This window comes from Panicum virgatum, chromosome 5K (assembly GCF_016808335.1).
Source record: "Panicum virgatum strain AP13 chromosome 5K, P.virgatum_v5, whole genome shotgun sequence".
NCBI lineage: Eukaryota > Viridiplantae > Streptophyta > Magnoliopsida > Poales > Poaceae > Panicum > Panicum virgatum.
The window spans coordinates 51,256,814-51,282,744 of NC_053140.1; the positions used below are offsets into that span (position 1 = coordinate 51,256,814).

The following is a 25,931-nucleotide window of genomic DNA, read 5'->3' on the forward strand; positions in this document are numbered from 1 at the left end:
CATCTATCCAGGAGCAGAGGAGCTACGGTGGAACACAAGGAATGCTAATACATTTTCCGTTCTTTCAGAGGTAAAAGAAAAACTCAGGTCTTTCTTTCAAAGAAAAGAAAAACTCAGCCACTCAGGCCAACAGTTGTGCCGACACACGGATGCATTGCATCGTAAATGTTTTAACCAAATTTGCAAACATCTGGAAACAGGACAGCGCCTATCAACCTCATTCCGCCATGGCCAGTACAAATATTTTGAAGTGCATATATGTACACCGGCAACAGAACTGATGTGTCTATCGGGCCAAAGAAAAGCAAAGGTTCTACTGGCTTTGATGTGCGCTCTAGGCTGAAACTAGGGGAAAGTAGTAAGCAAGAAACTTAACAGCTACTTGAGAGAGGCCTAAGGTCTAATGTACAAGTAATGCGCTGATTCATTCATGTGGCAGTTCTTCACTTCTTGATCCAATCTTTGCCCAAAATGTTTCACTTTATCCAATCTTGCAGTTGTAAATTGGGAAGTTCGCATAGCCACTCCGTGCGTGCCTGATACATGTCAGTTTGTTACTGGATGCATGTCCTCCTCATTAGCGGCAAATTCATCCATGAAACAAGTGCATGTGGCAACAATCATTGGCTCCTTGGTTTGATCCGGTAGTATTTCACCCCATAGCCTATCGTGGAAGTGATTGTTGTAGTAGCTACAAGCCAACTGCAACAAAAAAAAAACAATTTAGCAAAAAAAAATACCGCGAAATGAAACAAAAACATTGCTTCCTCAGCATAATGCTCATTAGACTTCTGTGGATACACCTTTTTAACAAGTGTCAGGTATCCATATTCAAGTGTTCTTCTGCTTCAGTATTTATTGTGAGTGGGAAATTGTGAATATACCAGATTTACTGAACAAAAAGCTCATGCGAGAGCCACTCCTTAGTTGTACCGGGTAAACCAAATAGTTCAATCAGTTTATTGCAATGTAAGATTGCATGCAAGCACCAAGAGACAGGGACTAGAGAAACAGCAGCTGGAATATGGAAAAGGAATCACCTAAGGAGTGTAATGTAATTCTGAGTCTCATCTGTGCCAAATTCAGGCTGAAGAAGTGCAGCTGCAACCAACATTAATTGGAATACTGTGTTCACCTGCAACCAACAATTATTATCATGCTTCCAGACAGGTCAAGAAGCTTACAAGATCAATGCTATGCGAACAGAGCCATACCTTGCTGATGAACAGAGGTTCAACCTTTTCACGATGAATCGCATCTAAGTTAACATATTCCGACCAACTGTTCCACTGGCACAAGAATGGTAAAGGACATTCAGCTTAATTTTAAACCTGCCACAATATACTTGCGCATCTAATAGTACCTTCCATCCCAGACTAGAAGCCCGTTTGTAGAAAGCACCACCCACAAGGAGCAAGTCTCTCATGACAACCAGGCCGGCAAGACCAGCTTCAAGCGAAACAAGTGGCGTACAAGTTAAAACATTAACTAAAATCATAACCTTTATGGTAGTAAAAAAATATGAGCTATTTTATTAAGGAAAGTTTGTGATACAAAATAAACACTGCTCGTTGATATACTCACGATGTAAGAGATCGTTTTGAACCATAGCTACAGCAACACAGCCAATCAAAACCTAAGCAACACCAAAAATATTGCATATCATTTTAGCAGCACAAATAATATAGAAATAATAAGGCTATTAAGTGTTGATTCATACCTTATCAGCCAGAGGGTCCAAATATGACCCGAAGACAGAATTGATGCCCATCTTCCTTGCTAAAAAGCCATCCAACTGTGTTCAAACAAAAGAACTGAAGGAATGAGAAAAACTCTAATGCATTTTCATGATACTGAAACATGCCATCCTTACCCAATCACTTGCACCAGAGACAGCCAATGTGGCAAAGGCAGGAAGATACCATTCGTTCACAATCATCCTAAAATACATGGACTTCATTAGAACAAGGATAGGACCTCGTAGAAGAATGAAAAATAATAAAGTATAGAACAGAGGGCGTGTTAAAACACTGACAACAGCATAAATGCAAATTCATCAAAATAAAAAGAAGAAATGAAAAACAAAACTAAAGATGAATATCCTTTTAACAGCATTGCATATTTGCATACTAGGATACCCTACAACGAAAGGATGCCAAATCGAAAGCAACTCATCAAACATACAAAATGAACTGATTAGATTTTTCACAAAGATTTGGTAGATGAACACAAAAGCTAACAAAGATATGGTGTTATGAGTTAAGCATAGAGATTGATGATTCTACAAATAGAATATGTCTTCAAGAATTCAAGTTAGGTTGAAGCAATAAGCAAAAGATGCAGCTGAATGCCTGATTCTAACTTACAACATGTTTACACGCATGCTGTCTCATTTCCATTGTGAAACATCACTTTACATGCAAAAAAAAAAACTTCAGTGCTCCTTCTTGATATGTGCAAACTTGATCATTCAAACTCAAGCATAAATCTATATGACCATGTGTAACATTAAGGAAGGTTGACTTATTCAACATTCTTCAACTCCAAAACACCCCAATCCTCATGCCCCAACATTTGACAACGTGTGCAAGCCTTAGTGACCATTAGCAAGTATCCTGGCCCATTTTCTTTAGAGAATATCCTGATTCAAATTGTTTCCCTGCATCCTCTCACACCCTCCTAAACACAAATATTAATCCATAGATCCAAAATTAACTTTGTCGCACACATCAGGGAACTGGCAATTGGAATTTATTCATTAAAACAAGCCATACACAAGCTTAACAGTCTGTATTGCCATTGAGGAGCATTTGTTGCCGTTTCAGATCATGATACTTATATACCATTGATGTAGAAGGAAACGATTAAATTCTGAGATGTTCCCCGAACAGAGGCAAGCTCAGAATCAATAGATCATGGTTATTTATGTGTTTTCAGATTTGAACTCTCTTAGTTTCAGTCCAACTGTAAACAGTGAAATCTCTAGCGAATCTATCAACAGTACAGCTCTAGCTGAAAGCAAGCACAGAATGAACACTCACCATCCAATGACCGGCCCTGACACCATGCGCCCAATCGACACCAAATTGGGCGCATTCAGAAACCTCTCGCCTCCACCTCCCACAATCCCCGCCGACGGCGCGGCCCCCGCCTCACCCCCGGAGATCCGCCTGCGGTCCCACCGCACGGCGTCCGCGACGGCCTGCGCGCGGCCGCCGGCGAGGGCCTGGGCCCTGCGGAGCTTGTCGCGGAGGGCGGCAGCCGCGGCCGTGAGCGGCGTCGCGGACTGCGAGAGCATCCATGGGGGCGACGAGAGGAACAGCGGGCCGCCCGACCGGACGGGGACGTGGGCCTGCGCCGCTCCGGCGAAGGGGGCGGCTGCGGGGGTGATGGTGGTGGGGGAGGACGAGGCGAGGAAGGTGTGGAGGGAGAGGAGCGGCCTGGGGTTCGAGATCGGGGTGGTGCTCCTGCGTATGAGAGGGTTTAGGTTCTTGAGGAAGGCCATGGCCGTGGATCGCGGAGCATTGCAGTGGAGCGGCCCCCGGCGGTCGGAGTGGAGGAGGAGACCTTGCGACGGGGGTTTGGACAGGACTCGGTGGGTTTTGATGGGGAAGCAAAATTTGATCGTGTAGCTTTTGCGCGATGGCCTCCCCCACTGCAACATAGGACTGCACGCAATCTCGGCCGTCCATTTTTTCCTTGGATAGTCCAGATTTGCTGCTACAGTAAAAGCATTGGTGCAGGTCAACCGTGGTACACGGTAATGTTACAGTGCAAAACAGTAACCTCCCTCAGGCTGTGTGACTGCTTATGTTGCACTGGTGTCACTTTATATATAATTTTTTTTATGATGCGGAAGAGAATGAGGAAGGTGAAGAGAAGAGGTGCGAAATTTAGGTGACAGTTCTCACCGGTACGGGCAACGAAGAGCATTTGCCAAATTTGGCTCGTGTCTTGCAGCCTCACCCAAGCCTGACCTCACCTCCAGGAAAGGAACGAAGCTGCACGATTCCCGTCCGCAGGTTCCGGGCCTCGTCGATGTAGAAGTATCCCCAAGAAATCCGGCCACCCTCCCCGCGCGGATCGACCCGAGGGTGCCCGCACCCTCTCGCGTCGATCCCGCTATGGGAATGCTCTCGTCGGCGGCCAAGAGATGCAGCAACGGCAAGAAGCTCCTCCGCAGCGCGGGCGCGTGCTGCGGCGCGCCGTCCGACGCCGCGCGTGGTGTCCGCGGCAAGGAAGAGGCATCCACGTCCGCGCCGGCGCAGGCGCCGTCGCCGCCTTCCTCGCCGGATAGCAAGAAGAAGAGGTGGAGGAAGCGGAGGTTCTGGAGGAAGAAGAAGAAGAAGGCGAAGAAGGAGGGCGACGACATGGCGGATCTCGTGAACAACGTTTCGGTTAACCCGGGTATCTAAGACGATCGACGATCTCGATCTGCTATTTTCAGGTGGTCAGCCTCACGCAGGGACGATGGCTAACGCTATGCGTGCCGGTGCTGTGTGCTCTGCTGCAGACGTTTCCAAGAACGGGAATGCGGCGGAGGAGACCCTACGGGGAGGGAACCAGAACATGCCGAGCCGGGCGCTCAAGTTCAAGCAGCTGAGCGCCGCGACCGAGGGGTTCAGCGAGAAGAACCTGCTCGGAGAAGGCGGCTTCGGGCGGGTGTACAAAGGCCGGCTCCCGGACACCAAGGAGGTCATCGCCGTGAAGCAGCTGGACAGGGACGGGTTCCAGGGCAACCGCGAGTTCCTGGTGGAGGTGCTGATGCTGAGCCTCCTGCACCACCCCAACCTGGTCAGGCTGCTGGGCTACTGCACCGACTCCAACCAGCGGATCCTGGTGTACGAGTACATGCCCAAGGGTTCCCTGGAGGACCATCTCCTGGACCTGCCCCCGAACTGGAAGCCTCTGCCGTGGCACACGCGGATGCAGATCGCGGTGGGCGCGGCCAAGGGCATCGAGTACCTGCACGAGGTGGCCAACCCGCCGGTGATCTACCGCGACCTCAAGGCGTCCAACATCCTCCTGGACAGGGACTTCAACGCCAAGCTCTCCGACTTCGGGCTCGCCAAGCTGGGGCCCATGGGCGACCAGAGCCACGTCAGCACCAGGGTCATGGGCACCTACGGCTACTGCGCCCCCGAGTACGCCATGACCGGCAAGCTCACCAAGATGTCCGACATCTACAGCTTCGGCGTCGTGCTGCTCGAGCTCATCACCGGCCGCCGCGCCATCGACGTCGACAGGCCGTCCGAGGAGCAGGTCCTCGTCCACTGGGTCAGTTCAGTTTCATTCTCCGCCTGAAACGCCTCGCAGCTACTGATCGATCGAGCCCGCCCGATATGATCGACGTTTTAATTAATTTCCTTTGCGAACGTACGTGCAGGCGTGGCCTATGTTGAGGGACAAGAAGAGGTTCATGAGGCTGGCTGACCCGTTGCTGGGCAGGAGGTACCCCGTGAAGGGTCTGTACCAGGCGCTCGCCGTCGCGTCCATGTGCTTGCAGGAGGAGGCGGCCAGCCGGCCGGGGATCAGCGACGTGGTCGCGGCGCTCTCGTTTCTCGCCGACCAGACATACTATCCTTCTCCGGAGGGCACGGACGCCGAGCACAAGGGCGCAGGAGAGACTAGACCCAAGGAGACGAGACGCAGCCCTCCTCTCGCAGCCGTGGTTTCGTCTGAGATAAGGGCGGGCCACGAGATGATGCAGAGGTGACCATCTATAGGGGGGGACTAAATTAAAGGGAGGGTTGCGGTTGCAGAGCCATCGGTCTGCTCTCTCCAATCTTCTTTTGTAACGTACACCACGTAGGCAGGATGTAACGTCATTCAAGGAGTAATCTTGACTGATGCTGGTTTTCAGCAGCAATGCAGCATCAAGTTGAGCTAACTGTCACTCTGTCAGACACAAAAATCACTCATGACGCAGCGATGATCTATGGTGTCCAGGGGTGGAGACAGGGGGGACAGGGGCCTGGCCCCCATGATCCCCAAATTTACATTAGAAATTTAAATTTTGATTAAATTTTTATATAACTTTATATGGTTGGCCCCTCTAATAATGAAAAAATCAACTTCCTGGCTCCGCCCCTGATGGTGTCAGACACCACGAACTAGCATGTACACTTGCACAGTTTCGTACAAATTCAGGAATGCCGAAGCAAAGGCAGACGCATCACAATTCACAAGTCGCAAGCAAATGCCTCCTGTAACTCTGCTTATTGAAATCATTCGGAGGGAAATGAAATTTCCAGGCATTTTGTTGTCAAAAGCTAGAGCGAGGGAAGCAGGAGACCGATCATCAATGCATGAGCTCAATCCTGACGCCTCCCACCTTCACCTTGCCCTTGCCTTGCCGCGGCACGAGGGTCACCTCCACGTTCTCGTCACCCTCGGCCTTGAGGTCCTCGAGCTGCTCGTTCAGCGCGAGCCGCAGCGTGGTCTTGATCCCTCTCCCCTTCTTGCCGTGCCCGTGCCCGTGCCGGTGCGGCACGTTCACGAAGCTCCCCGCCAGCTCCCGCCCGCCGGAGCCCACCGCGGCGTGGTCCTCGGCGTTGACGAACACGTCGAACTTGGCGGCCACGTCCCTGTCCACCTCGATGCCGTCGATGACGAGCACCTCCTCCCTTGACGCCTTTTCCGCCTCGCTCCTCTTTGCCGCGACGGGCCTCCTCACCGCCACGCTCGCCGCCTCGTCCAGCGTGATCGGGAACTTGCCCGCCTTCTTGGCGCCGCCGGCGGCCTGCGCCGCGGGCGTCAGGAGCGAGTCCGCCCTCCGCGTCGTCGCCGACGCCGCCGTCACGGTCGGCCTGGCCGCCGTCCACGGCAGCGGCACGTCCTGGTACCGGTACCCCAGCGCGCCGGTGTCGAGCACGTCGCGCACGCGGATGCGCACGAGCTTGGGGGTCTCGTCGTAGAAGAGGAAGGAGGCGTCGAGCCAGTCCGGGTCGGCGAGGTCGGTGTGGCGCCGCGCGTCGAGGCCCTTCCACACGGACCACATGCGGTCGATGTTGGCGTGGTGCGCGTAGAAGAGCGGGTCGTTCCCGGCCGAGTAGAAGTTGCCCATGTCCTCGCGCCCTGGCTGGCTCGGGTCGCCGCACCAGATGTGCACCGGGCCGTGCGGGATGTTCTCCACCGGCCCCGGCCCCTGGTTCGGCTAGTCGCCGGCGCGGTACGCGCTGCCGAAGAAGAGCGACGGCGTCGGGCTCAGCGATACCATCTGGCCATCGATTGATTGTGCCTCCACGTCAGCAAATCTGATCATCAAATCAGTTTCAAACCACACGTGCACCTACCTGACGGTACATGACCCGAAGGTTGTGATCGATCTGCTGGTCGTCAATGAACCGCGGCTCCCTCCCGTTGTAGTCGAGATCGATCAGCTTGGGCGGCGCGTGCCGGCCGTCACGCCGCGGATCGAACAGCTGCGAGGACCGGTCGGCGTACATGGCCGGCATGCGCATCCCGTCCGGCGCGTCCCAGTTCCAGAACGGGATGGCGAAGCCGGGGTCGCCGATGAGGCTGCCCAGGATGCGCTCGAAGAAGTAGAGGTAGCACCTGTGGAAGGGGAAGAAGAGCCACGAGTTGTGCACCTGGAGCTCCGCCCCGGGGAACCCCTCGGGGCTGTACGACCCGTCGCAGTAGGCGCAGTGCACGCTCGCCTGCGCCGCGAAGCTGCGCGGGTCGTCGGCGGGGAGCGCCTTCATGGCCGCGATCCCGGCGTTGAACTTGGCGGCGTAGTCCGCGGTGACCGAGTGCGCGGCGGGGCGCGTGCGGAGCGGCGAGGACGACGCGGCGCCGGGCGGGGCGAAGTCCACCGGCAGCGCGTTGGACGGCGGCGGGCAGCACGTCAGCACGTTGGCGCCCTGCGGGAGGTCCGCCGGGCCGCAGGTGGAGATGTCCGGCGTCGCGACGGGGTCGGCGCCGGCGCGGCGCGCGGACATCAGGGTGGCGCTGGCGCTGGCGCCGAGCGCGCCGAGGCCGAGGAGGACGTCGCGGCGGTCGTGCTTTGGGGCGTCTGGCTCCGAGCGCGAGCGTTCGCGTCTCGACGATGCACACCAGACGCGCTGGACGGTGGCGCGGCGAGGCCTAATGCCGGAGCTCGTTCTCGAAGAGCGTGGAGGGAAGGTGACAGGCTTAGCGATCAACTGGGACAGCGAGGCCATGGCCGATGGCCGTTTACCTCGTAGGCTCGTAGTGCAACGGATTGGCAGCTAGGGAGATGATGCTATTATGTATAAAAGCTCAAAGCTCTCTCGCCGGTGCTGGCTGTGCTCCGCGGCACGTCACTGCGTCGGCGAGCGACGCCGTCGAGGCGCGAGGTGCCGACGTGCGCGTGTGGGAGGGGGAGAGAGAGGAAGACGTGCGCATGTTGTTAGCTGTTCCGTGATTTGGTTCTGGTTGATGTGCCCGTTTACTTTGAAGATTTGGTAGGCATGGGGTGCTAATTTCGATGCTCAATTTTGACTCAGATATAGTTATTTTAACTAGTGTGCTGTTTAAGCTTGTGGTGCAGCCATGCCCGGTGAAGTGGCTGGAAGCGAATCTGAATGCATGCTGTTCAGAAGAGTCTTGAATTCTTCTTCTTTTTTTTTATGAAACGGGAATAACCCTCTTTTTCTTAAAAAAAATACATTGGAAGGTAACATAGCAGCAGTTCTTAAACTTCAACAGCAAACTGGCTGAGCCCAAGTACTAACACCACCAAGCTTACTTTGTAGCACCACTAAGTACCAATACTAAATTTCTATCACATGCTGCGTTATGTGGTGGAAATGAAATACCTTTTATTTATGGTGTCACCCCTGTTGTAGTTTAGGCAACTATCAAGTTTGGTTGCTGCTCGTTGAGGGAAGAATGCATATTGTAACTGAACCATCTTTTTCGAGTTTCTTCATACTTAATGCAAAGACATGAAAGTATTTTACATGTTCTCGAGAAATATTCAATCTTCTACAACCGTTGAAATTTTCGAGAATATATAATGTAATTGTTAAAGTTGAAGAACAGACCGATTTGGGCATATTGAGTAGAACTTACTCATTTCTTCCAAGTCCATGATTGCAGCTCAAAGGCACAACCCTTGACACACTTTACTATCCCATCACTGACTGAACCTGCTTAAAATAGTACAAGATTGATAAGGTTGAATGGCAACCGAGTAGACAAATGGACATGGACGAACAAATACACGCAAGAAGCTGCATATGGCTATTATTATTATTATAGGATCGATTTTTGGTACGTCTATGGACCATGTGCAAGATCTTCACAGTACGACTCCCCAATCCCAAATTCCCACCGAATCTTGGTGAAGTCAATTCAAGCAGCTTAATGTAATTAAAGTGAAATTCTGGCCACTCTTCTTTACTGCTCACTTGGTCAGGGGTAAACTAAGTTTAACTGGCTCACAAATGAGGCTCTGATTTAGTAAGAGAATAATATGCTCAGCACTTGAACTAATGGTACATGTTTACCGTCATAGAACAAACAAAGCTACCTGAATGAAGTGGCGATAGACCAGGAAATTTACCATGCGAAATGTGCTGCCCTCTTCTTCTGTGGATGCCACAAAACTAGCTGAATGATAAGGGCGACAGACCAGGTAACTCAAATAGACAAAATACCATGCGAAATCTGCTCCCTCTACATCTTCAGTCCATAGGTCAATTTCCTCTTTCCTGTATGGACCAGAACCAGAAGAGGGTCACCGCGATTCCATGTTTTAAGCCAACTAGCCAAGTTTAGGAGCACTCCCCAGTCACCATCGAGAGATTTCGATATTTGACATCGAATTCGCACATCTCACTGTTTTTGACATCTAATTCGCAAACCTTTCGAAATATAACACTCCGACTGCGAATTCTTTCGATCCATGGGATTTCATCCTCTTTTCCTAGTTTCTCTATTTTTTTTTCGTTTCCAGTTTACAACTCAAATGAACAAACCATTTTACCCCAACCTTATCCATCCGATTGAACTGTGCCGCCTGCATGTCTAGCTCGTCTCTTCTTCTCTATCTCCGGCCTCCTCCATCGCCGGCTTCCTCCTGGCTCCTGCTTGTTCCCCTGCTGACTTCCTCTGCCGGCCCTCGGAGGTCCAAACCCCACGCCGCTTTCCCCTCTGCGCCGCCGCTTTCTCCTGCGCCCGCGCCGCTGCTTGCTCCCCCGCCCACGCGCCGCCGCGCGCCACATCCTGCCCGCCGCGAACGATTCCTCGACGCTCTCCTGGAACCTGCGCATGTCGGCGCGATGAGCCGCTTCCCGGTGACTGCGTGCAGCATGACGTTGAGCACCAGCTTGAGGAGACTGGGCCGGAGCGTCGCCGCAACGCTGCCGCGGAGCAGGCTCCCGACGAGCACGACGATCTCGGCGCGGCAGTCGGCAACGCGTGCGGCGAGGTGGGACACCGAGAAGATCTCGACGACGAGGAGCTTAGACGGCAATGGGAGCGAAGGGGCAGTGACCGCGGAGCTTCTGGCGCGACGGGAAGATAGCAAGATACAGCATACAGGGACGACCGAGCTCGTGAGTCGTGAGAGGCCTGGGTGAGACAGGAGACTGATTCGATCCATCAGGGGCAAAACGGTCAGTTCAGGTGCATTGTAAAATTAAAACAAAAATGAAAATCTCAAAATCAAGAAATGGAGAAGAAATCCATCAAATCGAAACAATTCGCAACCGGAGTGTTATATTTCAAAAGGCTTGCGAATTGGATGTCAAAATCAGTGAGGCGTGCGAATTCGATGTCAAATATCGAAATTTCTCGTCACCATCAACATCTCCTGCCTCCTGTCTCCGGCTCTCCGCAGTCGCTCGGCCGGCACAGGCAAAGCAGCACGAAGCACAATCCGCCGCGCATGACAGCCTGCCGTTGATGAGGCTATTTTTCAAACAATTTGGTGGGATGGATGCTAAATTTTAGCATCTATACTCAAATCATTGCTAAATTTTTTAAATCCAAACTAAATTTTAGCCTATACTATTAACATTTTTATTTGATACTTTAGCATTTTCACCCATTAGCGTTTGAATAAACTGAGCGTTGGATGACCGCATCCGAAATTTGCCACCGATAGCTGTATTCTTTTTATTGGGAATCACTGTACATTTGGCCATTTGGGAGCGCTAGAAGAGAAGGGGGACAAGGATCACTGAACTGACACTGACTTGTGGGCCCGAACGCAAACGAGAAACTCAGAAAGAGATTCAACTCACACTAGTGTTTGATCACTCTCCCCAATTCTAAACCCTAAACCCGACGCCGCCATGGCCGCCGCCGTTCGCCACCTCCTGCGCCGCCGCCTCTCCACGGCCGCCGCTTCCGCCACCGCCCCGCCCCCCACCCCGGGCTCCATCCTCAACCCGTCCTCCCCGAGCACCCCCCTCACCTCGGCGCAGAAGACCCGCCTCGCCATCTCCCTCCTCAAGTCCTCCCCGCCGCCGCCCCCCGACCAGATCCTCTCCATCTGCCGCGCCGCCGCGCTCTCCCCGGAGGTCCACATCGACCGCGTCGCGCTGTCGCTCGCCGCATCGAAGCTCTCCTCAGCCCCGGACACCCTCCGCGACCTCGCTTCCACCGTCCTCACCCCGCGCCACGCGCCCCATGCCATCGTGCTCTTCGGCCAGGCCGGCCTCCTCCCTGATGCCATTTCCACTTTCCAGTCCTCGCCCTCCACACGCTCCCTCAACGCCCTCATCTTCGCGTGCATCGTCTCCGGGAGCCACACGGAGGCCGCCCGCATCTTCCAGACATTCCCGGACGCCCATGGCGTGAAGCCCAACACCGAGACCTTCAACACCATCATCAAATCCTTCGCCGAGTCCGGTACCATAAGGTCCTTCTATTCGGTGTTCGAGGAGATGTGCAAGCAGGGTGTGAAGCCCAACGCCACAACGTTTACCAATGCTCTCGCTGGTTTCTACAAGGAGGAGCGGTTTGATGACGTTGGGAAGGTGATAGAGCTCATGAAGAAGCATGGGTGTGGCGAGACACTTCAAGTGTACAATGTAAGGGTGCAAAGTCTGTGCAAACTCGGTCGGAGTGGTGAGGCGAAGGCATTATTGAATGAGATGGTGAAGAAGGGTACAAAGCCAAGCTGGGTTACTTACAGCCATTTGGTTTATGGATTCTGTAAGGAGGGGGATTTGGAAGAAGCAAAGCGGCTGTACAAGGAGATGGGAATGAAGCGGTTTGTTGGGGATTGCAACTTATATTATATGTTCATTCATTTCCTTTGTAAGGGTGGTGATTTTGATACTGCGCTTGGAGTATACAATGAGATAGCACCTAAGAATTTGGTGCCATGCTTCTCGACCATGAAGATGCTTGTGAATGGGCTTGCTGGGAGCTCAAAGATCGACGAGGCAAAGGGGATCATTGAGAAGATGAAGGAGAAGTTCCCGGATAAAACTGATGGGTGGAAGGAGGTGGAGGAGGCATTGCCTCAATAGAGTAAGAGATCTATGGTCTCTCAGGTATTATTTTTTGCTGTTGGGATACATGACAAAATGAAGTTAGATGGAGAGTTTGCTTTTCTTGTTTTGGTACTTTAAAATGAATAATGCTGATGCTATGGATATCTTAATTGTCTTTTTTAATCTGCCTGTGCACATGGATGTTATTTCCCTCATCCATTATATGAATATGATATACAATGCTGACAATGAATTGTTACACGCTCTCTTATTTCTGAGAATTTGTGATATAAATTTCAGTTCAAGTGATGCCAAAGTCATATCTTTCTGTAGGGCTCTTGTACATCGTGAGTTCTGCAAGGTAGATTTTTTTTCCTTTTATAATGTGGATAAAAGTAATACGGGAACTGCATTATGACACTATCTGTATCTCTTGATCTTAGCCTGAGTGCCCTATTGTCCATTCCGTTTGGTGTTTCAAACTTTTAATGTCCAAACATAAACAGATACTTGTTACTCATATGTTGATTGCTTCCATGATGTAACTGCTATAGTGATGTGGCCACTACTCATGATACATATAAATTTAGTTAAAATCATGTGGATTATACATAATCATGTAGCTGCTATAGTTTCTTTAAGAACATAGGCTTTTCGCTAGGGGAGATAAAATCAACAGATAGTTGGACCTTTTTTTTTATGAATATGTTTTCCATTAAACCATTGTATTGTAAAGTGACCATTGTTCTCAAGGCGTCGCCTAGGCGACGCCTAGGCGTCCAGGCGCCGTCCACCGATTTGCGCCTTGCTCGCCTAGGCGCCCGCCTTGCTCGCCTAGGCGCCCGCCTTGCTTCGCCTAGGCGTCCAGCCGCCCCACCTTGCTAGGCGTCCGCCTTACCGCCTTGAGAACAATGAAAGTGACTTGGTATATTTTAATTTTTTCAGCATTTAACTCCATCTAGTTAGAAACAAGTGATGTTTGGGCTATCGACGGTGTATCCAAAATACAACTTTGACTAATTCTTTTCTTTGCAAAATATTTATCAAACATAGCAAAAGCATGCTTTTCTGGAACTACATTTTGCGACAAATTTACTCAATATCATCATCTACTTAAGATGACCCAAAACATCACTTATTTGTGATTGGAGGGAGTATGTCTTATAACCTTTTAAGGCCAAACTATCTCAACCCTGTTATCCGAGGTATCTATACAAATCTCAAGCAAGTGGATCTGTGCATCTGCTTTTGATTGTAGCAAAATAATAACAGGGTTCCTTATACTATTGTTTCATCAAGTAGAAGATGGGTTCATGATGGTGTAATCATCTGATCTTTCTCCTTTTTTTCTTTAGAATGATTTCTTTCTTAATATCATTCATGAACACCAATGAAACTTGAACCAAATCAACCAGGTTAAATTATTTTCAGGATTTTTTCGTTTGAAATCTTCATGAAGAAAACTTGGTTAGGCTTTTACTGCACCAGCTCAAATCAAATTAGGCAGTTGTCGTTCCCTCATAGCTCTTGTTTCAAAATCAGATGTTTATGCTTGTCTTTGTTAAGTTAGCTAGATTTGGGTTAACGTTATTGTTTGTTGATCTGGCTATACTGGGCTTGGCCAACTTCAATTATGTGATGCAAACTTGGTTTTTTCCCGAAACTTAGTTTTATATATTTGGTTGTTTGCTAGTGCATTGGTTCTTCTACCCAAGGGTCTCTGAAACATGTTTCTTTTCCCGTTGTTCAACATTTCTTTTTTCAGAATGTTTCCCTGTGCTGAAGACATTGTTATTTTGGTGGCTGGGACTGCGACAATATTTGATCAGCTGTTCTGAGCATATGGATCTTTGTTCTGGACACAGTTTCACATTAATGCGAAATATGTTAATGCAGCTGTAGCGATAATGTTTCCCAGGCATTTGAAGGGATTGTGGAAAGCTAATGCAAGTTTTTTTTTTTTGAGATGCTAGACTTTTCGGGGACTAACGAACCTCTTGGTTTCGCCCTTTGTGTTGTAGCTGTATCTCAGCAAGGATGAGAAATGTAGGACGCGAGTAATTTGAGCTGATGCTGGCAATATGGGCTGCGTGTGTGCTACGCTTACAAACTTCCACCTATCACAGTATCAGATGCTGCATTCTAATTTTGAGTTTAGGGAGTAATCCAATTGATGCTCAGAATGGCAAGCAGGAGATGGCTCAATTCGTACATGAATGCGAAATTTACTAGGGACCATATTGTTATGTGACTGTTAAGAAATTTGGAGCATCCCAGCTAGTATCCACTATCTGAATACTACTGTACTGCAAGTGCCCGAGGCAAACCAGAATTATTAAGCTTGTTTTTTTCACTCAAACCTAATGATTCCATAGCACAAGCAGACATTATTTCATTACGTTTCTCACTATGCGCAAGGAATACACAAGCATTCTCCGGAAAATCGGCAACGTAACAGCAGCTTGCTCATGCTGTAGAAATATCCTCAGGCTATCACCGGCACCAGCGTCACGGTGACGCGTCGAGATCCTCCGAAGGCGCCCTCGACCTCGCCGCAGCGAGTCTCTGGTGGCGATCTCGATAATTTCCCAGAGTGGAGACTCGGGCTGGCTGAATAGCATGCAAAGTTGAGCCACATTTCAAAAAAAAAACATATCAGGTGCAAACCAATCTCTCCGTGCAAGGGGAGAGGTGCAGAGAGGTAGGAAGGAGGATTTGCAAAAGTGTAATTACTCAATTTAAAGGTGGGTTCAGATTGTAAAATTACTCAATCCCTCATACCCTTTGAATGTTGATCTAATAACTCAAATTGAAGTTTCCATAATTTACACTGAGAGGTTAGTTTGCACCTGATACATTCCAAAAAAAGAGTGTCGACACTGTCTTTCTTCGGCTCCATCACGGCAAAATCAAAACCGTATTTGGTAGGCCGAAATCTAGTGGAATGGAGCTCAAATATGCAGTGTTATTTGTCACAGATTTAGTTCAGTCATCCGCTGTGACGCTATAAAATAAAGTTTTACAGGCACGGGTAACATGAGAGGAAGAAACACGGTGTTAAACGCACCCTAAGGGTACATTGATAATATGCCACAAATGACAAATCAAATTGCAGGAGGGCCTGAACCTTTTATAACCGGCTTTGGATACAAGGATGCACATACAGTTTACGAGAGAAACTGAATGAAAGAACTACCGATGTTTCATCCTTTCAGGGACCCCGAGCGCTGCGTGAGTATTGGGAGATCAGCTGTATATTCACTGTACAGTCATGGTCTTCCATATTCGAGGAAGTTGACATATCTTGATTCTTGACTGCAATCTATGCATGTCAAGGAAGTACATTCCATACCTACAGTTTTATGTACAACTGAAGATTTTGGCTACAAGACAGCGTGAATAAAAAGCACACAGCATATCTAGATAGCACTAGCAGCCCTTTGTCCTTTTGTAATCCGGAGGCAGGGATGGACATCTTTCGTTCATGTGGGCGTATGGTTTCATCGTGTTGTATCCAGGCAGTTCCATCCGGTACCTGCCCTTGATTTGGCAAAAGGGGAGCTTAACACTGTCGTCCTTGTTGCACCACTTGGGAAGCCGGGTCGAGTTGTTCTCAAAAAAGTTGAGGGTGTAAGCATCTTTTATCTGCAAAATATGGGGCAGATAGATTAAACAAAAACGAAGACTCCAGTACAGTTTCCGTGTAAGTCTCTACTGCTGGAAATTCGAATGCACAATATCAACTGCATGTAAACCAGCCTTTACGATCCCTCTCCTCTCACTAAATGGATAATGAGATAGACCATGCACTAGATAATGAGAAACCAGATAGCTGAATTTGCAGAACAGATATCCCCACCAGAACCTCTTGCTCTAATATCAATTTCTACATTTATATAGTAGGACATTTAAGCACAAGGACTCAGGAGTACTCACTGTGAATTCAGTAACTTCAATAGAGCTTGAAATAGGGTCAAAGAGCCCAGCCTCCTTGTACATCATAAGGACGAAAGCTACACAAGATGCTGACTGAGCATCTTTATATACCCAATTATCTTTCTCAGGAACAGTTAGTAACTTGTCAAATGTTATCCCACGTTTCTCTGATTCCACAATGATTTCAGGAAGATCAAGATCCTGAAAGAAATGGGGCCGCTTTAAAACCAAACAAAAGCACTAAATAACTTTGAGCACAATAAAATTGTAAAGTACAACGATCCTTCTATGTTAAACACAGGTCAAACGAGTCCACAGACCTCCCTAAAATAGTTATATTAGAAGATAAAATCATCAGCAGTGTTAATCTTAGTTGTAATACATGCAACAACAAATCCGGATACAAATTAATAAGAATGGAAAGACATGTCTAGTGCATGCTTCACCAGGTGATCAATTTTAACACAAATTAAGGCTTCCAAAATGAACTGAACAGGTAACTCAAATCTGCAACCACTCTTAAGCAGGGTTATATCAGAACCTAGCCTGCTGGCAGGCACTCTCTCGGGCCACTGGCTACTGGAGCTCGCTCTCAGATAGTGGACCTCGGTTCAAGACCTGTTGTACTTCTTAATTAGAAGTGGGTAGCAGTCTGTAGGGCCACTGGCTACTGGAGCTCGCTCTCAGATAGTGGACCCGGGTTCAAGACCTGTTATTCTTCTTAATTAAAAGCAGGTAGCAGTCTGGCCCTTCTCATTTTTTTTAAAACCCAGCCTGCTGGATCTGAACCAATCTACAGGATGGTAAGGATAAATAGTAACATTCATTGTCTCTTTGTCCCATCAGATCAAGAGGCTAAGGATCTGACCAGGTGCTACAGTACCTACTGCACTAAAATGGCCCATCCGTACATTATACCTATATGGCTACACCAGTAGTTATTGCCATGAAATTATAAAACACAGGCGCGTCAACTGCCGCTGCCAGCTCAGCTTGTTGCTAGCCAAAACTAACGTAAATTGAAAACAGGAACAGAACTTCAGTTCTAACTGAATAAATTATCAAACTTGTCTTGGTACTTATTGCCACAAATCTGAAGTATTTAGGCACTGGCCACTCTGTTCCTTGCTACCTGTGCTGCAAGCCTGCAACATGTGCTATCTAGCACTGCCAAACTAGTTTCATTGCGATACTAGAGTCATACGAGCAATACCACCACTAGAGCACTAGAAGCATACCTCATATGCGCCATCTACCACAGCCTAAAAACTTTGAGAAGTGCCAGGGGAGTGCAGGCAATGCTTGCACTGGAGCATTAAAGGCACACATGTGACATGTCTGGTTCGGTCTTTAATTCAACTCAACTCAAACTAGTTTATCACTTATCAGTTGCCATGTCACCTGAATGGCTGAACTTTCTTACCATCTCATCTCGTGTCTAAACTCTAAAGTGAACTGAAAGAGAAGTTAAGGGATTTGTTTGGACCTTTCCAGAAGTTAGGGAACTAAGATCAGCCATCACCACATGCAGGAATGAAGGGATCAAATTATGCATCAATCCAAAGATAATAAACATAAAGAAAAACATAATAATAAATATCAGGTACTGGAAAACACTTCACAGAATTACAGCAAATAGATCTAAGCAAACCTTAGTTCCAAGGCGCTTGTTAAGGGCTTCTTTCCACATATTAGCAGCATACTCTGGTTGAAGCTTGGTCCATACAGTCATAACAGAAGCAACCTGGATCATTCATTAAGATTTCAGTTATAATACTAGCTAATAAACTCTAAAATGGTATTCAGAACGTCACATGTAGAATCATACCACATGAGCATCCAATGGTGGTGGATAGTTACCACTGATGGTATCGATCCAGCTAAATATCAAATTGTGATACCCATAAGGCTTCCCATTCATGCTTTTTGCATATTTCCAAGCGGCTGTCTCATTAAACTTTGCTCGTAAATCAGGATGCAAAGGAAGCAGTGCAATCTGAGGATTTGAATCATCCTTCGTCACTTCAAACTCCCACCATTCCTCCCAGGGCAAGATAGCAATAACATCTTCTCCCTGCAATCGGCAATTTGTTAGCTTTATTTGGGGGCGTTGAAACTGTTACAGCTCATAAAAGAAATTTTTCACCATCAAGGACAGCACCTATTGATACACAATGTTCTGCTAGGCATTGTTTATAGTTGCATTATGCTGCATACTGGTTGGACTCGACTATTGAACGCGATAAAATTAAATACGTAAACCTGAAAATTGCCAAAGTTTTATTCTGACGACATATAATTTGCATCCCGGTGGAACAATTATGGTGGTCACTTTTGATGATATATCTTGAATTCATAATTACATGCATTCAAAAGATTAGGGAAAAACAACATTATCCATACACATTTATAATTTTTTACACTGACTACAGGGAGAAAATGATTTTCTGGTTAAATACATAGATGCAATGGAAAGCGAGTGTATCCTAGTGTAATAGTGTAAAACCTCAATTCATACTGTGTAGGTATTCGGTTATTCCATTAAATTCTTGGCAAGCTTGTCGTTGGGCTCACTTTAGATATCATTTGAGTCTTTGATCCTTGTTCCTTGATCAAAACTACTATGGAATAACTAACCAAAGGAGTACAAGCTAATCAATATAACCAAAGCATGTAATCCAAGGGCAGCCACAAGACACCTATTGCATAAATAGTTAACATGATGATTGAGATTTGAGGGGTAACATTTATGACTTGCTAATTGCACAGAATGAGAAAATAACACAAAACTTATGCTTGTTAAGGGCTGGTACCTGTTCATTTTCATTACCAGATTCCCCAACCCAAAGCTTTCCATCAGAGTCCCTAAGGCAAACTGCGGTATGGCCAGCATAAGAACCAGTAACCCACTTCTCCAGTGTTTCAAAACCACCCCAGCGTCCACGAATCTTTGATAGAACCAAGAAATCTCCAGAGTGGATGTCATCAGGATTTAACTCTGATACCCAAGGTTTCGGCCGTTCCTCAAATGTAGCACCCATATGCTTCTTAAGAAAAGCAAGATTTGCATTTTCACCCCATGCAGTATTTGTGAACAGAGGGAAGACATCCCAAAGTGCTCGAAGCGTTCCAATTGTTCCAGATGGCATGAGGAAAATGGACACCCCATTACGTTTCACCTATTTATAATGAAACAAACTAGATAACTTGTACCCAATATGCATATGTTGAATGAAGTCAACTGTACCAATTAAAGCAGGAGGGAACACTTACATATTCGTACTCAGCCTCACTTTCCCATTCTTTGATATCTAGGGTGTGCTCTCGCCCCAAAAAGTAGTAATCCCATGTAACACGGTAAGGTGTTGCAAATACGTAGAGATCAATGCAAGTCCAGCTGTGTGCTTTCGTTGTCTGCAAAAAGAAAACATGAACTCAGAGCAAAATAAAAGCAAAACAAAACAAAGCGCAAGGTAACAACTACAATTCACCAAAAAAAAAACATATCATAGCACTACATATTAACTGCACAAACTAAAATACCCAGCCACCATTCACCTAGTACAAACACTTCCACTTGCAACTTAAGCAAGCAAGTTACAAGAAACAACTATATGTTCAATGAAATTTGACATAAAGTACACAGGAAGGACTAGAGCTAATTATATTGAATTTTAGTAGACCTTTATTTTTTGAACGGGCAGATAGACTACATATACACAAATCGAATCTGCTAGCTACCATTTACCTTGTACAAACAGTTTCACCTAAATTACACTAAGCAACAAGTTACACGAGAAAACTATATGTTTCAATGTAATCCGTGCAATTTCGGTCATTAAATTTCGATCGAGTCTGCGCTCAAAACTACCAACATCTCAACTGTCAAGTAGCTTTACCGGCCACTCGATGGAATACAGAAGTAATGAAGCCAACAGGGCAAGGGGGCGCTCGTACAGGAGCTCACCTCCACATGAACTATGCCGCCCCCGAGTCCCCCGTTGGTCCCGTTGCGGAACTCAACCCACGCCTTGTTCTCGTAGAAACAGGCCCCCTTCCACTCCGCAGTGCGGCCGGCATCCCCGTCCCCCGGTGCGCGCGCGGCGCCGACGAAGGCCGGGAGCAGGTCGGCGGGGGCCCGCAGCGCGAGGCGGCGCAGCAGCGGCTGCGCCACGGGCCACGGCAGGAGCGGGAGGAGGTCTCCCGGGAGGACGGGCGCGCGGAGGGGCGCCTCCAGGAGGCCCCGGAGGGCGTGGGGCGGCGGGGCGGCGAAGAGAAGGAGGAGGAGCAGCAGGAGGACGGGGAGAGCGAGGAGCTTGAGCTTGGACCCTCTCATGGCGCGGCAGTTAGCAGTTAGGGTTATGCTCCGGCAGGTAGCATTGGGTGGGTTCCCCCCAAATTTCACGGTGGGGAGCTCGCGGCCGGAGATGGAGTCATGGAGGAGTTCGAAGAAGGGGAGGGGGAAGAGGAGCACTCCGAAGTCGTAATCCGGGAGGGAAAAAGGTAAGGATGTGTTTAGTTCGCGAAAATATTTAGGTTTTGGTACTGTACTATATTTTATTGTTGCTTGACAAATTAAATTTTAAAAAATTTATCTCGTGCTAATCAATTAGACTGTGTAATTAATTATTTTTTTCAACTGCATTTAATACTCCATACATATGTCCAAAAATTCGATGCGTACTTAGAAAATTTTTGAAAACTAGACAGGGCCTAAGGTAATTATCATGTTTCTCGAGGTTGCTTTTGGCTTTTTGCTGTTGCTTAACCAAATTTCCGATTCTGCCCGATGTTGACCCGGCCTGCACGAGGGGCGATCACCACAAACGCCGATATTACGTTGTACTCCTTACTCCTAGTTGCAGTTTGGAGTCCTTATCCACGTCGATAGCTCAGTTAAACCAAATTTTTTTAATTTTTGTTTACGAAAGATAGTTAAACCAAAACTCGTTCTGCACATTCCAGGGATATTCCAGCGCACACGCTACGTGTCCCAATGGTCATAATTAGAGCCAGACACGCAAGGTGTGAGGTGAACAGTATATTTACGTCGCTCGCGTGTCCCACTCTCCCGACCACACTGCATTCATTCATAGCAACGAAAATGTAGCAGCAATCGGTGGTCATCTACTGGATATTTTTTTTCTAGTGGATTCCCTAAACACACAACAACGAGACAGTGCTGGTAGTTGACCATTCTGTTCGGCCGCGCGCGCGCTTGTCATCTTCCTCCTCCGAGAAGACGGAGAGATCCGCTGGAACAAAAACCGTGCTCGTGTTGGAGAGGACGCCGTACCTTGATGTGGAGCGTGCCGCCGCCGTACTTGGACCCGCTCTCGTTGTGGAACACCAGCCACGCCTCGTTCTCGTAGAAGCAGGCCCCCTTCCACCGCACCTTCGCCTCTCCGCCGGACGCCGGGCCCGGCCCGCCGGCCGTCGCCGCGCCGACGAACACCGGGAAGATGTCCGACACGCCGCGGAGCGCCCGGAGCGCGGCCATGGCGACGCCCCGCGGGAGGAGGGGCAGCACGTCGGTGGGGCTGAACGGGATGGCCGTGAGACTACTCGCGCCCCACGGCAGGCCCACGCACCCGAGGTACCCATCCTCCGATGAGCCCGTGGAGCAGAGGAGAAGCAGGAGCGCGGCTGCCGCCGCGAGCAGCAGACCGGCGGCGCCGGGCCTATTGGGGCTCGCCATGGGCCGGTGGCCTACTGGTGTGGTCTACGCCTCTACGGGCTACCGCCTCCTCCGGGGTTCAGCGATTTCTTATCGGGAGGTTTCCGAGGGGTTCCGTGTCAAAACGGAGCAGCACGGTGAATGGAGACAGGGGCAGAAGTGTCCGAGACGCAAATGTTTGAGTTGCTTTTGCTTCTCTAGCCGGTTGTTGAATTGTGCGGTTTTGGGCCGGCGAGGGCCCACGGAGGTTCGCACATTTAATGATTTTTTTTAAAGAAAAGATTTAATGATTTTGGGTACTGTGATTGCAGACTTGTAGTAGGGTGAAGTAATTGCATGCGAAAGTGTATGGTCCATGAGGCAGATCAGGTGGAAGTTTTATGGCCAATTGGTGTCGGTGTCCTGACCCGGCGGTCCGGACCCCAACTAGTAATGCTGCGTGTTTTCTCGTCCCAGATGTTGATGCAAGAGGCAACACAGTAACGCACTGGTTTATCCTGGTTCCGACCACGGGGCCGTACGTCCAGCAAGGGGGTATGCGAGGGCACTGTATTAGCTTGCACCGGAGGTGCCTGTAGTAGGGGGTACAGGCGAGACGAGAGAGGTAGGGAAGCTCCCAAGTCTCTGCTAGATGAGAAGTTGATTGAGGCGAGTGCCAATATCGGGTGCTCAGTGGTGCTGAGTGTTGCGTTCTATCGAGTGGGCTAATTGCGCGATGTTGCCGACGACGTCCCCCTTAAAAGAAGCCCGCCTCCTCCTTTTATAGTCGCAAGGAGGGACGGTGTACATGCGTAGGGGATCGCGGAAGTCGTCGTCTTCCCCCGAATCGCAGGGGTGCAGTGGTCGAACACTGTAGGAAGTACACTGTGGGGCATGGCGTCGGGCGTGGTAGTCGTCCTGGGCATTGTCCTTGACCTTGCGGAGATCGCGCCGGCGTCCTGCCAGCTCCAGCAGGCGGCGTGGTCGTCGCTGTAGGGTGTACAGTCTTCCAAACGTGGTGTGGTGGCATTCCGCGGGCCCTGCAGGCCAGGGTCTTGCATATACACGTGCGCCAGCGGTGGCGGGGCACGCGGCGGTCCCGGACCCCCCCTGGACGGAGTGCTAGCATGCACACTAAGGAGGTACGGGGGTCACGTGGAGGTCCCGGACCCCTCGAGGGGGGAGGTCCGAGCCTCCGGCTGCTGGATCCGAGCATCCCTCCTTGGAGACACGCGGCGACACCGGACCCCTTCCCGAGCAGGGGACGGGTTTGGGGCCGTAGGTGTGGTGAGGTGGAGTCCGGACAGCAGGAGTTGGCAGAATAGTAACGGGAGCTGTGCCTGAGCACATCTCATCCCGTGTCGCAGGTTCCCACAGTGCTGTCATAGTGTTCGGGATGGCGGAGCAGTGACCGGAGTTGGCGGACGGGACTCCGGTCACAGCCACTGTGGGGAATGGCTGCCTGACGCTGTCTGTCCTAGGCGCTGTGGAGGAGTGGTTGGCATTTAATGTCTCCGTACGACGGGCAGGTGAGCGGCAGGGCCGTTTGTCCTTTACGTCGAAGGGTGGCCTCGAGCGAGGCGGAGATGATTCGCCCTGCTCGAGGGTAGGTTCGCTTCCCTCGAGCGAGGCGGAGATGTTTTCCCACTCTAGGGTAGGTTCGCTACCCTCGAGCGAGGCGGAGACGCGGGGCGCAGTCGAGGGTCTCGATGGGAGCCCTCGAGCGAGACGGAGATCACCCCGCGAGTCCAAGGAGGGTGCGGATGGGCCGCATGCTGGGCTTCTTTGAGTTCTTTCCTATCTTCCAGATCGGAAGGAGGCCGTGGGCCTTCGTGGGCTCAGTTGCCTACTATGTGTTTGCGTTTTTTAGGGTGACTTTATTACCCCGATTAGGGTGTCCATAATCGTGGTCCCCGACAGTAGCCCCCGAGGCTTTGGTCGAGTCAAGGGATTCGGCCAAAGGGTATTTCGGCGATTTTACCCCTTGACATGATCGATCGGTTTTTTGCTCCCGCTAGGCGCACCTGGGTGCCGGCCCAGCGGATGTAACAACTCGTGGGTCGGGGTAATGCGCCTGCGAAGAGAGTACTTCGAGGCGCGCGCCCCTTTTTGTTTTGTTCCGGGGACATGACGCGTCAGCGTGCTGAGCGGGCCAGGGCCACGATGGCGCCTGTTGCTCTGTAGCTGGTGCATTTGCCATGCTGTCCTGAGCTCAGGGTCTTGGCCCTGCTTTCCCTGGTCGCCTTGCGACGCGCTGTTCGAGGGCAGTCGGTCAACACCGATGCTGCGCCGCTCAGCGTCCAAGGGCTCAGCTTTGCTTTTGTCTCGTCATGTCTCAGCACGGTAGCCGAGGGTATCTCTCGCTCGTGGGGAGCCGCGCCGTCACGGGCGATCCAAGCCTTCGCCCTTCGACAGGCTTGAAGCTTGGCGCCCGACGCAGCTATAAATAGGGGTCGATGGACTCCCTTTCCTCTCCAACTTCCCTGCTCTTATTTCTAACATCGCCTAAGTCTCGTAATGTTTTCCTTCGCCTTTCACGACCGGCCCCCAGATGGGGTGGCCTGGCTTTTTTAGGCTTTGGTGCTAGAAGAATGCTTGCGAGCGGCGGGGGAAAGCCGGAGAGGGCGTGCGCACCATCTCTTAGCTTCAGTGGGATCAACTGAAGAGCACTGGGCCCATGGGGTCCTGCTCCTGCGATGTCCCTTAGCCTGAAGGGGGATGGAGACGCCTGACCATGGCGTTGGTGCCAGGTTTGGTGGCTGTTCTTCGCATCGTCCCCCTTGGCGACAAGGTTGCTCTCGGGGAGATGGTGTGAAGGGTGTTGTCCGCCAGCTCGACCCCCCGCAGGGTCTTCGGTGGAGGATATGCTAGAAGAAAGCTTGCGAGGAGGGCATCCCGCTGGACCCGTACGGTCTGGGGGCTGTTCCTCGCAATCCCTAGCAGCCTGGCCGTCGCGCCACCCAGGTGCTCGGTGCTCTTCTTCGTCGCTCACTCCTCCCCAAGACAGGGAAAATTGCCACGCAAGTGGCAATGCGTTTGTACTTTTCGACGGCTTTAAGCCGATAGCCCTTTGTAATCTTTGTTTGTAAAGAGCAATGAAGTCTCCTTCTCCTTCGCGGAGAGGACGACCGAAAGTGTATGGGTGGGTGCCACCCCTGCAGGGGATTTTGGTTCTCGAATGTGTGAAGTTTCCTCTGTGGGGGCGCGTCAGCGCACCCGCGGGTGTAGCCCCCGAGGCCTTGGAGGAGTGTTTGCACTCGTCCAAGGGCTATAAACGTCGCCTCGCTTGGTTGCTTTACTGAGGTGGCCGTCCAGCGTCTTTTTCAGCCAGCATCAGCACTCCTTTCAGCCGGCCTCGACATTTTTCGTGCTGGAACAATGGCCCAGTGTCCTGCTTAACCATATAGCAGGCGTGCGTCAAGAGTGGGAGTTTCGGTTAGACACACGGAACTTCACAATCGACGATCGTCGACCCATTCGAGGGTGCGGCCTGAGCCGCAGTGTGCGAGGAGCCCCCGAGCACCGGCCTACGTAAAGGCGTTCAGGGAACCCTCGACTTTGGTTACGGCCCTCGTCGCCCTTCCGCAGGGAGGAGGGGTGAAGCGCACCATGCTACCCATGCCCGGGCCGCGAGCTATGACTGCTTCGGTGAGCTGTTATTGGGTAGTTCAAGTGGACGTCCGTGCCCCATTCGATAAGGGTCGGCTCGTGGTACGTGGACACATCACATAAAGTGCTCGCAAAGGTTCGCTAGGCGGGGCTCGGACCCATTCGATAGGGTCCGAGGGCTCGATGCTCTCCCTCGATGGGATCCCCCAGCCAGGCACTCTCGACTGGCCTTGAACACTGCGTAGGATGTCTCGAACTCCGTGTTCAAGGGTAGCTTGTACGGCACGTCCATGCAGTCCCTGACTCTGGCGATC

General features: G+C 50.2%; 4 protein-coding genes and 1 pseudogene across 8 annotated transcripts; 2 read left to right on the top strand and 3 right to left on the bottom strand.

The window, feature by feature from the left end:
- Positions 1-152: 152 nt before the first annotated feature.
- LOC120708329 (CDP-diacylglycerol--glycerol-3-phosphate 3-phosphatidyltransferase 1, chloroplastic-like) lies at positions 153-3,605 on the bottom strand. Its single transcript, XM_039993536.1, has 8 exons — positions 3,042-3,605; positions 1,874-1,940; positions 1,721-1,795; positions 1,585-1,636; positions 1,364-1,449; positions 1,215-1,289; positions 1,041-1,135; positions 153-702 (listed from the first exon to the last, which is right to left on the bottom strand). Exons 1-8 carry the CDS (start codon positions 3,503-3,505, stop codon positions 621-623), a joined length of 996 nt encoding a protein of 331 aa, XP_039849470.1. The 5' UTR covers positions 3,506-3,605; the 3' UTR covers positions 153-620.
- Positions 3,606-3,994: 389 nt separating this feature from the next.
- LOC120708327 (probable serine/threonine-protein kinase PBL23) lies at positions 3,995-5,891 on the top strand. The gene is made up of 3 exons (XM_039993533.1): positions 3,995-4,407; positions 4,514-5,277; positions 5,387-5,891. The coding sequence occupies exons 1-3, from the start codon at positions 4,125-4,127 to the stop codon at positions 5,714-5,716; spliced, it is 1,377 nt and encodes a 458-aa protein (XP_039849467.1). The 5' UTR covers positions 3,995-4,124; the 3' UTR covers positions 5,717-5,891.
- Positions 5,892-6,165: 274 nt separating this feature from the next.
- On the bottom strand, positions 6,166-8,500 carry LOC120708326 (annotated as a pseudogene).
- Positions 8,501-11,250: 2,750 nt separating this feature from the next.
- Positions 11,251-14,775, top strand: LOC120708328 (pentatricopeptide repeat-containing protein At1g61870, mitochondrial-like). 4 transcript variants are annotated; one of them, XR_005689335.1, is made up of 3 exons: positions 11,251-12,476; positions 12,717-12,777; positions 14,182-14,319. XR_005689335.1 is itself a non-coding variant. In XM_039993535.1 (2 exons), exon 1 carries the CDS (start codon positions 11,268-11,270, stop codon positions 12,450-12,452), a length of 1,185 nt encoding a protein of 394 aa, XP_039849469.1. In that variant the 5' UTR covers positions 11,251-11,267; the 3' UTR covers positions 12,453-12,476; positions 14,438-14,775. The 4 variants fall into 4 exon arrangements, 2 of the variants coding, with proteins under 2 accessions (XP_039849469.1, XP_039849468.1); XR_005689334.1 differs by having other exon boundaries at positions 12,750-12,777; XM_039993535.1 differs by lacking the exons at positions 12,717-12,777; positions 14,182-14,319 and adding an exon at positions 14,438-14,775.
- A 729-nt stretch (positions 14,776-15,504) lies between these two features.
- LOC120708330 lies at positions 15,505-22,155 on the bottom strand. Of its 2 annotated transcripts, none has more exons than XM_039993537.1 (7): positions 21,649-22,155; positions 19,626-19,766; positions 19,166-19,531; positions 18,181-18,426; positions 18,004-18,096; positions 16,353-16,553; positions 15,505-16,061 (listed from the first exon to the last, which is right to left on the bottom strand). In XM_039993537.1, exons 1-7 carry the CDS (start codon positions 22,048-22,050, stop codon positions 15,846-15,848), a joined length of 1,665 nt encoding a protein of 554 aa, XP_039849471.1. In that variant the 5' UTR covers positions 22,051-22,155; the 3' UTR covers positions 15,505-15,845. The 2 variants fall into 2 exon arrangements, with proteins under 2 accessions (XP_039849471.1, XP_039849472.1); XM_039993538.1 differs by lacking the exon at positions 21,649-22,155 and adding an exon at positions 20,320-20,807.
- Positions 22,156-25,931: the final 3,776 nt, after the last annotated feature.

Excerpts from the sequence above, each read along its gene's own strand:
- LOC120708329 (XM_039993536.1), bottom strand. The coding sequence starts at position 3,505 with ATGGCCTTCCTCAAGAACCTAAACCCTCTCATACGCAGGAGCACCACC. Across the intron at positions 1,290-1,363 it reads CTTCTAGTCTGGGATGGAAG|TGGAACAGTTGGTCGGAATA; the intron begins GTACTATTAGAT and ends TTCTTGTGCCAG. Across the intron at positions 1,136-1,214 it reads AACCTCTGTTCATCAGCAAG|GTGAACACAGTATTCCAATT; the intron begins GTATGGCTCTGT and ends TGTTGGTTGCAG.
- LOC120708327 (XM_039993533.1), top strand. The coding sequence starts at position 4,125 with ATGGGAATGCTCTCGTCGGCGGCCAAGAGATGCAGCAACGGCAAGAAG. Across the intron at positions 4,408-4,513 it reads CAACGTTTCGGTTAACCCGG|ACGTTTCCAAGAACGGGAAT; the intron begins GTATCTAAGACG and ends GCTCTGCTGCAG. Across the intron at positions 5,278-5,386 it reads AGCAGGTCCTCGTCCACTGG|GCGTGGCCTATGTTGAGGGA; the intron begins GTCAGTTCAGTT and ends ACGTACGTGCAG.
- LOC120708328 (XM_039993535.1), top strand. The coding sequence starts at position 11,268 with ATGGCCGCCGCCGTTCGCCACCTCCTGCGCCGCCGCCTCTCCACGGCC.
- LOC120708330 (XM_039993537.1), bottom strand. The coding sequence starts at position 22,050 with ATGGCGAGCCCCAATAGGCCCGGCGCCGCCGGTCTGCTGCTCGCGGCG. Across the intron at positions 19,532-19,625 it reads GTGAGGCTGAGTACGAATAT|GTGAAACGTAATGGGGTGTC; the intron begins GTAAGTGTTCCC and ends CATTATAAATAG. Across the intron at positions 18,427-19,165 it reads CTGGTAATGAAAATGAACAG|GGAGAAGATGTTATTGCTAT; the intron begins GTACCAGCCCTT and ends TGCCGATTGCAG.